At 49.2% G+C, this 12,409-nt stretch overlaps 6 protein-coding genes across 6 annotated transcripts; 2 read left to right on the top strand and 4 right to left on the bottom strand.

The window, feature by feature from the left end:
* Nucleotides 1–481: 481 nt before the first annotated feature.
* On the bottom strand, nt 482–1,699 carry EYB26_006276 (uncharacterized protein; the record flags this gene model as incomplete). Its single annotated transcript, XM_054265552.1, has 3 exons — nt 482–790; nt 846–1,586; nt 1,634–1,699. 3 exons carry the CDS (start codon nt 1,697–1,699, stop codon nt 482–484), a joined length of 1,116 nt encoding a protein of 371 aa, XP_054121527.1.
* Nucleotides 1,700–2,451: 752 nt separating this feature from the next.
* Nucleotides 2,452–2,841, bottom strand: EYB26_006277 (uncharacterized protein; the record flags this gene model as incomplete). The annotated part of the gene is made up of 4 exons (XM_054265553.1): nt 2,452–2,483; nt 2,540–2,603; nt 2,660–2,741; nt 2,801–2,841. 4 exons carry the CDS (start codon nt 2,839–2,841, stop codon nt 2,452–2,454), a joined length of 219 nt encoding a protein of 72 aa, XP_054121528.1.
* Nucleotides 2,842–3,466: 625 nt separating this feature from the next.
* EYB26_006278 (uncharacterized protein) lies at nt 3,467–3,992 on the top strand (the record flags this gene model as incomplete). Its single annotated transcript, XM_054265554.1, has 5 exons — nt 3,467–3,523; nt 3,579–3,594; nt 3,667–3,729; nt 3,817–3,829; nt 3,887–3,992. 5 exons carry the CDS (start codon nt 3,467–3,469, stop codon nt 3,990–3,992), a joined length of 255 nt encoding a protein of 84 aa, XP_054121529.1.
* Nucleotides 3,993–4,239: 247 nt separating this feature from the next.
* On the bottom strand, nt 4,240–4,765 carry EYB26_006279 (uncharacterized protein; the record flags this gene model as incomplete). Its single annotated transcript, XM_054265555.1, has 2 exons — nt 4,240–4,380; nt 4,445–4,765. 2 exons carry the CDS (start codon nt 4,763–4,765, stop codon nt 4,240–4,242), a joined length of 462 nt encoding a protein of 153 aa, XP_054121530.1.
* A 517-nt stretch (nt 4,766–5,282) lies between these two features.
* On the top strand, nt 5,283–9,441 carry EYB26_006280 (uncharacterized protein; the record flags this gene model as incomplete). The annotated part of the gene is made up of 8 exons (XM_054265556.1): nt 5,283–5,488; nt 5,558–5,674; nt 5,724–5,829; nt 5,888–6,118; nt 6,171–6,257; nt 6,319–8,977; nt 9,033–9,331; nt 9,397–9,441. 8 exons carry the CDS (start codon nt 5,283–5,285, stop codon nt 9,439–9,441), a joined length of 3,750 nt encoding a protein of 1,249 aa, XP_054121531.1.
* Nucleotides 9,442–9,762: 321 nt separating this feature from the next.
* EYB26_006281 (uncharacterized protein) lies at nt 9,763–10,986 on the bottom strand (the record flags this gene model as incomplete). The annotated part of the gene is made up of 1 exon (XM_054265557.1): nt 9,763–10,986. The coding sequence occupies one exon, from the start codon at nt 10,984–10,986 to the stop codon at nt 9,763–9,765; it is 1,224 nt and encodes a 407-aa protein (XP_054121532.1).
* Between the last annotated feature and the right edge of the window lie 1,423 nt (nt 10,987–12,409).

Here is a 12,409-nt window from a genome sequence, read left to right on the forward strand (position 1 = left end):
TCAATGCGGCTGACTTGACTCGGCGCCGCACGAATCAACCCGGTACTAGCTGGATCTGCAGACTCATTTCCAGAATGAGGCTGCATAGGCAGCAGAGCTGAACAGCGAAGCAAGCTGCAGCTAGTGGGAGAGGCGGCGCGGGGTATTTGACAGCTAAGATACCCAGGTATGTTCGGGTGATAACGATAGCCGATATATACACGGTTGAAAATGGCAAAGATAGCAGAATAAGCTATTTTCGAAGAAAAGACACAGGGGATGTTTGTGAAGAAGAAGAAGAAGTTGGGAGAAGAAAGAGTTGAATCATTCTGATGGCTGAGGTGGTTCGCCTGCCCCCAAGGTACGTGCCTACTACGTCGCCGGGAAGATACACTTTTCTATTTTGCCTGTTGAAAGAAATATTTGAAAAGGTTTAGAATGCGTACTGCAGAGAATATCTTCACGCTGAGAGAAGTATGAAGACAGAAAGAACTCAGACCGATTATGAAAACCACCCCACAACGAGCGCCCATCCCACCACCATCAACAAGATGTTACCTGGGGATATTCGCGTTCCTACAGCACCATTAGACAAACTTTCGTTTATGCTCGCCGGATTTCGAGACTGATACACTCTCACCGAGTTGATCAGAAAGTAGGAGTTGGAAAATGCTTGAGGATTGGCGGCAACATAAGCTTCGCAAGAGGAGAAGCTTGTGCTGTCTGCACAGCTTTGTGATGAGGACGAACTCGCTGGCTGGTTCCAGTTCGACCCAGAAGCATTTTCGCCACAAAAGTCGATGTTGAAAATCTATTGTTCGCATTAGCTTCTGGCTCGGACTGGATTCAACAAGAAGAAGACTTACTATTGTTTGATTTCTCCACTGGTCCATAGCACGGCATCCCGTATGAGATTTGAAGTGCAAGAGTGATTTCCCCCAATTATTGAGGGTCAACTCCGTTCCTTTGACAATATCATCTGGGACTTCCATTCGAGGAAACATCCAAACTGCAAGATCATCTTTGTCAAGCCACAATACCCAGACTCCTCCACCTTGTGCATTGAACAGATCCCCATACGAATTTAATGAGCCAGATACACCGCACCCGTCAACATAGTTTGTTGAGAGTGAGCAATCAGTTCTCACATCTGTCCCTGTCTGATTCTGAGGATCGTCATCCAGACGGCATCGAGCGCCCGTATGCATACTGATAACGTCCCCGATTTGGTTGTTGACACCTTCGATGATGTCAACCTCACCATATGGGTCTTCAGCATAGTTATATGTCCAATATGCCGGCCATGTTCCGCAGATGCTGCTGGGTATATGTGCGAAATCAGCAATGAGAAGACCCCAGTCGAAGGTCTGACGACTTTCAAGGCGGACACTCTTGCGACCATTAGCGGTGCTGGCTGGGACATCGCTATCTGGAACCGCATTGTTGGTTGGATAATTCAGAGTTGTCAAGTTGTCTACGCCAACATATATTTGGGTGTTATTGACGATTCGTGTAAGACCAGATGTTCGAGCTGTGTTGGCGTCGACGTATTGGACGAAGCCATGTGTTGGATCGGAAGTATATAAAAAGATTGGTAAGTTGAATGCCTCATAACACGAGCAGGAAAATACGCAAGGATTCTTGTCACACTTACAGAGAAGAAGGAGAATTGGTTGAAGAAGTTGGTAGAGTCATAAACGGATGCCAGCTCGTAGGTCATGTTGACATCTCACTCTGCAGATTACCAATCCTCACACGAGATGATTGTTGCAAAATGGATAAGTATCAGAATTGGGTAATGTGTAAGGACAAGTCAGAACAGATAGCGATCGAGGTATTGCTTCTTGAAATAAATCAGTCTTGAAATGAGGTAAGAAGTTACATGTCTGATATCGACTAGGACCGATCTTAAATGACCGCCTAGATACCAAATAAACGTTTGATCAGTCAAACATTCTAATACAGACGACACATGGATGAGGCATCAATCAATCTTGTCAAACGCCTTGGAAATATTTTGGTGACTAGGCTGCAGTGAGGCAGCAACAACCCTAATCCCAGAACCATATATCGTCAGTTATGCAAATGTATCACATGGAAAGCTTGCCAGTGAGTAATAATTGGCGAAACAAAGTAATTGAATAATCAATTTGTCTTCCTATGGTTGTACAGACTGTACCATGTCTGGTACCTACATAGGCAGAAGGGGGACAGAAATACAGCGCGGACAGCTGTATCTTTCTCTTAGACTACGTAAATTGATTGATACACACGATTCAATCATGATGAAAAAAGATCGATTGATCGAAATGACACTTCTCTGCCTGACTTGAAAACACCACGCTTTATATACAACTTTCCTGGTTTCTTTGACTGACCCCGACACAGGACGGATGTCCTTGATCTATCTAATTGAGTAGAGTACAGAAGGATCATAATTGGCTATCTTGAAGGCAAGACAAATCTTCATCTTTACTCAAGACGAACAGGGAAGTTGCCGGCCGCTGTTAAAAGTATTAGCATTGGATCTTCCGGTAAGATGCATAGAGGAGTTACTGACCACGCTGGTCGTCCCATCGGTCAGTCCAGGCCTTGGGGCAGAGAGATCGGTAAGCGAGGAAGAACTGCAAGTTTGATATTAGCAATTGGTCGGTAACTTATCAGAGGAACGCGTGTATACCTGTTTGCAAGGGCGGAAGTCTTCGCCCTTGGCGAGAATGCACTTGTGGTAGTCGACATAGTTCTGCCAGCAGTGCTTTGTCCTGTGGAAGGTTTAATACCGGGTTCTATCAATTAGGCAAATAGGTTGAGGGGTTCGTACTGGTTCTGGTAAGGAAAGCGGGCGTCATAGCCTATCGACATTGGTGGTTAGCGTTATGCCGGCAAGCTTCAGTGGGACATGGAGTAGGCGGGATTGATCGTTTGAAATTGCTATTCAAGCGGAGGACCGAAAAGGAACATCTAGAAACATACCAGCTGGGACGATGTTAGCAATTGTGGTCTAGTCACTCAATTTCAAGCGCGTAGTTCAACATCACGCAATGGGCCGGAACAAACTCACCAGTCACGAACTTGAAGGGCTTGGTCTCGACGGGCTCATCGGGGTCGGCCTCAGGGATAGTGCTGCTCATTTTGAAGGTTGACTCTCGAAAGAATCAATTGAAACGAGGGATTGGAGGTTGTTGCGGTCGCAATGGCAGTGGAGGTAGTGGTGTGACAGAAGAAAGAGAGGACGTTGGAGGTCTCTCGGGTGGACTGTGGAGCTTCTTGGCATTTAGCTGCCGGGAACGGCCTAGCGAACACTGAGAAAAAACCAGCCACTCATGTGGCGCAGGTAGCCACTTACCCGTCGTCCCGAAATCCGACGACCATGCCACCCAACTTCCAACAGCTTCACTTCACGTCACCACTCGCCGCTCCAACTCTCTCACAACTCTCCACTCCCCCCAACCCAGTCAGTAACTGCTGAACTCTGAATCGTGCCGAAATGTTCCCTACTCGTCCCCTCGCAATGCGTCCTACCCGGCCATTCATGGCTGTTCCTGTATGTGTTGGTCTGTTCCTTTCGATGGGGTTGTTTTACTGACAGCATTCTTTAGAAGGAGGACATGAGCGGTAGGGTTGCCAGTCCAATGGATAGCAGCGATGCAATATAGTAAAGGATCAGTACCGGCTAATTACTTTTAGCTCACACCATCTCACAACGCCTTCGTCAGGTCAAGAAGATCCCTCCCGAGTTGATTCCTCTCGGTAAGCTCTACATGCTCTCTCGCTTGCATCCTACATTGCTGCAGCAAATCAATTGAATGTTCTGGCTAACCTTTATATTCATTCTAGGTGTTGTCTTGGGGTAAGTCCCGAAATTATACATAACCATATCGATATATCCTCTGACTAGATCTTACAGCGTTGCCGTCGGCGCCGCCATCTACTCCTCCACCCACAAGCTCTTCGCTGACAAGACCCTTCGCTTGTCCCGCAACAAACCCGAAGACCGTGGCAACCACCACTAAGCGCTGTCCAGATATGGCGGGAGCAGCAGAACTCGTTGGTTGGAATCTGCCCATCTATTAGAGATGGTCCTTGCGGAATTCGATAGCTTCACACAAATTGTCTGTCGGTTTTTGTATATAAGCAAGGTTCTTCAGTCGCTGGTGGCAATTTGCTGAATGGACAAGAAAACAACCCTATGTAGCAATATCGATTGTATCGCCGTGCTTTCTTGCTAATGATTTGAGTTTGTCTGGCTTGATTGCATATTTACTCCGGTTTTGGTCCCGCAACGTCAAGACCTTCTAGGCCTTGCATTGGGTCTTCAGGACGGCTGTTTGCTGCCAATCGAGCTTCCTCAGCAGCTTGACGGTCCTCTTCGCTGACAGCGTATTTTGCAAGATAGCCCTCCTAGAATGTAGTCAATATAAATGAGACCAAATAAGAAATCATTTTGTCCAAGGCTACTACGTACCTGTTCCCAAATAGCTGTCTTGCTTCCCAGACCTTCGTTCGCATCTCTTTGAGGCTTTGCCGCAGCAACTTTTATAATGCGTCCGTACAGTTCGCTCTGGTCCATATTGTCGATAGCTTCCTTTGCGTCTTGTGGAACCTCGAATTCAACATATCCAAATCCTCGGTGATTGTCGGTCGACGACGGCAGGTCTGGCTTTGGTAATGACACATCGACAATTTCGCCAAAAGGCAGGAAGGCCTCTGTGAGCGTTTGCGATGTCACAGCTTGGTCGAGGCCGCCCACGTAGACAGTGCTTTTTAGTCGAGTTGTTTCGCTCATCTTGTGTATCGTGACAGGGTAGATTTGCGAACTAGTCTCAAGCAGGAAAATGCAGCGGAAAAGTGAATTAGTGATTATCTTGCTCTGCTTAATGAAGCATCATCGAATTCTTCATAGAATGCAATCGATATCAATTGATCAATTGATGCCCGCAGAGAGATCACGTGCAACCAATGCCTGATGCTTGAGGCACCGAGGGGCTGCCGTTTGGAGCTTAGTCTAGTTTACTTGAGTTACTTAGGCGGGCGCCCCAGGAAGGTGGTCCGAGCAGCCGCCAGAAGGCCACTTGGATACATCGAAGACTCACAAGCATTGTGTGCTCACCACAACCCCCCCTACACCTGTGAGTACACTGAGCATCCGTCTATAGCTTCAGTGGCTCTGACTGAATATTGGCCAATTCGATAGTATCTGTTGACCGGCGTGCTCGTCCTCCCTTTATGCTCCTCTAATGACCCATTGTTTACTTTGGGCCCCTCGCAATTAGTCTGACTATACACATCTCTCCGCCATTGTCATGGTGCGCCTTAGGGAGATTCCCCGAACGGCCACGTTTGCCTGGTCTCCCGGTGCCCAGGCGCCCCTGTTAGCTACTGGAACAAGGGCTGGTGCTGTGGATTTTGATTTCTCCAACGAGACCAGCTTGGAGTTGTGGGACCTTGGACTCGATAAGGAGAATGTCGGGGAGTTGCAACCACTGGCCAAGGTCGGCACAGACTCGGGGTACGTTAGGATAACCAGCAACCGGTGTTTCTGTTTGAGTTAGCTAACCATTTTCTTGCCTCATGACAGCTTCCATGATCTCGCCTGGAGCGATCATTACGACAACAAGCGGGGAATCGTCGCTGGAGCTCTCGATAATGGATCACTCAAGCTTTGGGATGCCGACAAACTTCTGAATGGGGCAAGGTGTGTAGCGGCCATCGAAGATGCAAGGACCAGTGCTAACGGCTAGAAGCGACGCATTGGTAGCCTCTCCACAGAAGCACAACGGTGCCATTAAAGCTCTACAATTCAACCCGAAACATTCGAACCTCCTCGCTACTGGTGGCATGAAAGGAGAGGTACGTTTCTCGCACCACATCACTATGCAGATACAAAACTTACTCGCTGCACTGATAGCTCTTCGTTACGGACTTGAATAACGTCGAGAACCCGTTCCGTCTCGGAAACGCCGCTCGTGCCGACGACATCGAATGCTTGGATTGGAATAAGAAGGTTGCGCATATCTTGGTGACAGGTACCAGCGGTGGTTTTGTCACCGTTTGGGATGTCAAGACAAAGAAAGAGAGCCTTACCCTTACCAACTACAACCGGAAACCCGTCAGTGCTGTGGCTTGGGACCCTGAAAAGGTTTGAATCATACCCTGTTGGCACCTATGAATCCATTCGCTAATCAGGGCAGCCAACTAAATTGGTGACATCTACTCCCTCGACATCAGACCCAGTTATCCTCGTTTGGGACTTACGAAACTCTCATGCGCCTGAACGGGTAAGTCTCCCACAGTCGATCAAGCATCAAGACTTGTAGCTTATTGATTTCTTCGTTACAGATCCTCAGAGGCCACGAAGACGGAATCTTATCACTCTCATGGTGTGCTCAAGATCCCGAACTCCTTTTGTCATCTGGCAAGGATAACCGAACAATTTGCTGGAACCCCCAGACGGGTGAGAACTACGGAGAGTTGCCAATTGTCACGAACTGGACTTTCCAAACACGATGGAACCCACATAACCCCAACTTCTTCGCTACTGCTTCTTTCGATGGCAAGATCACCATTCAAACAGTTCAGAACACGAGCCAGGAGGCTGCCCAGGCCGCAGCTACCCAAAACCAATCACTAGACGGAGAAGATTTCTTTGCGCGTGCACAGAACCAGCCTCAGGCTACCACATTTTCCTTGCCAAAAACTCCCAAGTGGCTGGAGAGGCCCGTTTCGGCATCTTTCGGTTTCGGTGGTAGAGTCGTCTCGGTGGCTCTGACTGATATTGCTAGCCGTACCTCAAAAGTCCGAATTACCCCCTTCCAGGTGGACTCTAATGTTGGTACTGCTGCAGAAAGTTTTGAAGCAGCTCTGAAAGAAGGCAACCTTAAAAGCATTTGCCAGTCGCGCATCGAAAGTGCATCTACCGAGGAAGAGAAAGCCGACTGGAAAGCCATTGAGAACTTGCTTTCGGAAAACCCACGCAAGGATATTGCAGCCTATCTTGGGTTCTCCGATGATGTCAATGATGTTGCCGATGAAGTGGGCAAGTTGGATATAAAGGATCAGACAAATGGGGAACTTTCGCCGGCATCAGCTGATTCGAAGAAGAAGCATAAACGTCTCCAATCCATCTTCGATACGTCCGGAGAGCCTGATAACTTCTTGACAGACTTGGCTGCTTCCAAGGGCGCGCGGACTAACAACCCATTCAGCATCTACACTGGAAGCGAGTCTGAGGCGGATAAGTCAATTACAAGAGCACTTTTCTTGGGACAATTTGAGCGGGCTCTTGATATTGCACTTCAAGAGGATCGTTTATCTGATGCATTCATGATTGCTGTTTGCGGTGGCGATAGATGCGTTGAGAAGGTGCAGGAAGTGTACTTCTCGAAACAAACTGGGGGACCGAATTACGTCCGTTTGTTGGCCTCAATCGTTGGCAAGAATTTGTGGGATGTTGTTCACAATGCGGATCTTTCTAACTGGAAAGAGATCATGGCGACATTGTGCACCTTTGCTGATGAGAAGGAGTTCCCTGACCTTTGCGAAGCCCTTGGTGACCGACTAGAGGAGCAAGCCCATGCAGACTCCGACAAGAGCATTCGCAAGGATGCTTCCTTCTGTTATCTGGCAGGTTCGAAATTGGAGAAAGTGGTGACTCTCTGGCTCGAGGAGTTCAAGGAAGGCGAAAAGGCAGGCATTGATCAAGCTCAGGAGGGATCTAGTTTCTCCGTGCACGTCCGTGCCTTGCAAGCATTCATTGAGAAAGTTACTATTTTCCGCCAAGTGACAAACTATCAGGACACTGATCGCCAGAAGGATGGCGACTGGAAGTTAGGCGTCCTATATGACAAGTATATCGAGTACGCCGATGTTGCTGCTTCCCACGGTCGTCTTGATGTGGCAGAGCGGTATCTTGGACTTGTCCCAGACAAGTACGACGAAGCCGAGGCTGCCAGGAACCGAATCAGACTGGCCACAAGGAAAGCCCCAGCCGTTGCTACCAAGGCTACCAAGGCCGCTGCTCAGGTCCCGCAAGCACGAACAAGCTCCCTCCCACAGCCCAACATCTACCAACCACCTCAATCAACCTTCAGCCCTGCACCACCTGTTAGCAACCCATATGCTCCTACAAACACTCCACCACCTGTTGCGCCTGCTCAACAATCTAATCCTTATGCTTCTTTTGGAGCTAATCCTTATCAGCCAACTGGTGGCTATCAACCCGTGCAAGCTCCAAAGCCACCCGTTGCACCTCCACCACAGCAATATGGTGTTCCTGCCCCCGGAGGGGTACCGCCGCCTCCTAGGGGATACAGCCAGTCTCCTTCTGCATCTCAAATCACAACTTACACGACCAGAACTGACCTTCCCGCCTGGAATGACCTGCCTGAAGGATTCGGAGCTCAGAAGCCAACATCGCGACGCGGCACACCGGCTGCAGTTGCCACTCCTTTCCCCGGTCAACAGCCATGTGTTGTATCCCCAGGCTCCCCGCCAGTTGGACCTCCTGTAAGCGGACAAAGAGCACCTCCTCCACCGCCAAAGGGTGGTGCCCCCCCACCTCGTATCACATCACCTCCAGTTGGCCCTCCCAGAGCATCCTCGGTGTCTTCAAACCCACCGGCGCCTTTCAATGCATATGCTCCTCCAGCGACAACACAGTCCCCGCCTACAGTGCCGGGATTAGCCATGCCTCCACCTATTCCACGTGGCCCGTCTCCTTACAATGCACCTCCTTCTGGCCCTCCACCAACGAACCGATATGCCCCTAGCCCTGCCGCCCAAGCTGCACCGCAAACGAGACCTCCCCCAAGTGGTCCGTATGCACCTCCACAGCAAGCTGCTGCTCCCAGCCCGTATGCGCCAGTCGCTGGGGCTGCTCCTCAAGCCGGGCCACCCCCAACAGGTCCCTCTGCTGGACCACCACCAGCCGCCGGATCGCGACCAGGAACTGCGCAGTCACAGACACAGAAGAAGGCGGCACCGCCTCCACCTAAATACCGTAAGTTCATCTCCTTGAAAAAACAATAACTGTGATACTAATTAGACATTGTTAGCCCCCGGTGACCGATCTCACATTCCATCCAACGCCGCTCCCATCTACGAGATTCTCTCCAACGATATGCAGCGCGTAAAATCGCGGGCCCCAGCATCTTTCAAAGCCCAAGTTGACGATGCCGAAAGAAGACTAAACCTTCTCTTCGACCATCTTAACAACGAGGATCTCCTCAAGCCCAACACAATTGCGGATATGGTCGAGTTGTCCAAGGCGATACAGGGCCGGGACTATGAGACTGCGAAGAACATTCATCTTGATATTTTGACGAACCGGACTGACGAATGTGGTAACTGGATGGTAAGCTGACCATTCTCATTGATTGCTCACATGGAAAAGTGTATAACTAACATGATTGCAACTAGGTCGGCGTAAAACGCCTCATTAGCATGAGCCGAGCAACTCCTTAGATGCCGAATTTTGACCTTTTATGAATACTGTTGTAGTAGATGAGATGAGATATGTCCTGTCTTCTTGTTAGGGGGTGGTGAGGTTCAAGAAATATGAATTTCTGTTTTATACATTGTCAGATAAAAACTTTTTCTCTTTTTGTACCGTTTAATTATTGTTATATTTAAGCCATGATATGGTCAGTCATATCCCATTCCAAGATTTTGCTTCCTCAAGACAGAAATATATCGTGCTATTATACATATGCAAACACACATATACCATGACCCATAATTAAACCATATACCTAGGCACAATGAACCTATAACTCAACATCAAGATTACCTCGTAACCCCCGCAGGCCTCCCAGACGGAAAATTCCTCGCACTCAATAGCGCACCCTTGACACCTCTGATCTCCGCTCTAAAAGCTGAGATCGCATCTTCCTCCTTGGACTTATTACCGCCTCGATTCGGATCCCAGCCGCCGACTGAATAGTTATAGCTATTATTATACAGATTATTGTTGCTGAGATATGAATTAAACGACGAATATTTGAGTCCGTCCAGGTATGATTGTAGATCTGCAATCCGGTTTCGCATCGTATCGTCGAGTTCGCCGGATGTGGTGTGGTCAGATACGAAATCTTGGAGGTGAGAGGCGATTTTGGCAAGGGTTTGTTTATGGGAGTCTACCACTTTGTGTGGATTGTCATCTGTGCCGGTTGAGATTGTGCCAAAGGTGCCGGGGGTATCGTTCAATAGCTCCGGGGTTGTTTGTGTTGCAATGTCGCGATGAAAGACCTCGGTTGGGTCGGATGTGATCGACTCCGTTTCATCGTCTTCACCGTCATCTGCAAGCTGCTCTGACAGTGGGCGTACTGGTATTTTCGACACATTGTTCTCCAGTTTCTCATTCAAAGTCGATAAATTGGCCAATGCGGTTTCGGCCAGCTCGTGTCTGGCATCACCCAGCGATCTGAGCATAGGTTTCACTAGGAATTCACTAGCACCGTAGAACGTCGCACCCAAACCAGCTGCGCCATAAAGGGTATATAACACAGTGCGAAGGGACATGAGCGGAGGTTTGCCCTGCGCTGAGGCATTAACGAGGAATTCGGGATATGTTATTATTGGCGGCACATCTCGTGGCGAGGGCGTCGTATTGGACGGTGGTGTGGTTGCTATGGCTGTCGCAGAAGCTGTGTCACTTTGGATCATCGCTTGGCTGCTACTTGGGTCGTTCGTCTCTGGAGTTATCGGCGCATCTTTATTGCGGCTTACCCCGAGCAATGAGTCGATTTCGTCGTTTGTTAAACCCTTTGACTCGAGGAACTTTATTTTGCGTGTTGTCGTGGCATCACGGATTTCTGGGTCGGCGAGGAATGTCTTTGCCTGTTCTAGAAGAGCTGATCTATCAGAGGAGCTTGTTGTCTGTTCGTCCTCGGTCGAGGTGGTCTCCTCAGTTGGCTTATCCACGGAGGCGTTCTGATCAGTTGAAGACAAGGCTGATGAGGCTTTGCGCTGCCATTCGGGGATGGAAGGTTTGGAGGAGTCGTCAGACATAGTGGAATTATCTTAAACGATGTCTGATTAAGCCCATTGAATGGGGTGGGTGAGTTGCTGAGTTGCAAGATAGCGATGCGCTCTGGACGGAGTATTCACTCGCGATCGTTACCCAGATTACGCCTGCCATTTGCCTCGGCTTAGCTCTGGCCAATCGTCTTCGTAATAGATTACCAAATACAGAGCGTTACATACGTGACATCACGTGCTCACAATTGTTCGGACGGCAAGGCCTCTCCTCCAACAACAGGCTGTTTCTTCGTCCCGAGAGTTGATTGGATTTCCATGTAGGAGTCGTCCAATGTTAAATGGATGGTGGTTTGGCCATTTCAGCGATTCACAAGTAAACACCGTAACGCTGTGTTATCAAGACTTCACCGCCTTCCGGAAGGGCCTCCACCGCGACAGACCAACCATTCATTCATTCATTCATTCATTCATGTCTGGAATGACAGCAGACTGAAGCAGAATTGTCTTTTCCGGCCTTGTGCTACCGACATCATCCTCATCGCCGGCACAATCTAGACAACGCCAGTTTTCAAGCCCGGCACAACAGTACTTTGTGGTATCATCGAAACATTGACCGTGGGCAGCTCAGACCCCGTTGGTGCCGCCGTGCCCCTTCCGAAAGTAAGTAGTGAGCAGCAAACTCAGCGCCACCAGTCTGTCCATAGCATACATACTTCTCGATTCTTGTCTACCATGGATGCCGATGGTCGTCTGTATCCATTCCTGTCGTTGACTTTGATGCACCACCGCTTCCTCACCCTTTCCGTTTCTTTTTCTTTCTACTCTTGCAGGCACAACCATCCATCGCATTCATTGACATCAGCCTGATCCCCTCATCCTTTTCCTCCTCCCCTCTCCCCCCATCCTCCTCCTCTTCATTACTCCCCTTTGTGCACACCGAAGAAAGCGGCAAGCGACCAAACGGGCCAAAAATGGAAGAGATGTCTTAATATGCAAACATCCAAACTATGATTGCGCGCCTATACCTTGCATGCATACCTTCGAGTGGAAGCGAGCCTCAAATTTGTTCTCTCCCCCGACCGGGCAGCATCCCTGAGTATTGCAGAGACAGAAAAAGAAGAAGAAACAAACTACAGGGAAAGAACGAGACCTCCCTGCAGTACTACCTCTAGCTCTCTCTTATCTGTTGTATCAATTTATTCCGAATGGACGGGCTGCCGCTAGTTCATCGACCAGGCGCAACTTCTCAACGGTGTCTGTCATCAGCCAAATCAACCACGCACAAGACGCGCACGGGATTTCCCCCTCCACCTGGGAATCTCCCAACTAACCCTGCTGCTCGCTTGTCTTGCTCGACTTTTGCGCCTCACTCGACGCCAATGAGATCGCTGACTTCTGTCTGCTTGACGTCCTGGTCACAGATCGCCGCCCACCCCCGCACAAATATCTTTGT

The sequence above is a fragment of the Talaromyces marneffei genome, chromosome 4, assembly GCF_009556855.1.
Source record: "Talaromyces marneffei chromosome 4, complete sequence".
NCBI classification, from domain to species: domain Eukaryota; kingdom Fungi; phylum Ascomycota; class Eurotiomycetes; order Eurotiales; family Trichocomaceae; genus Talaromyces; species Talaromyces marneffei.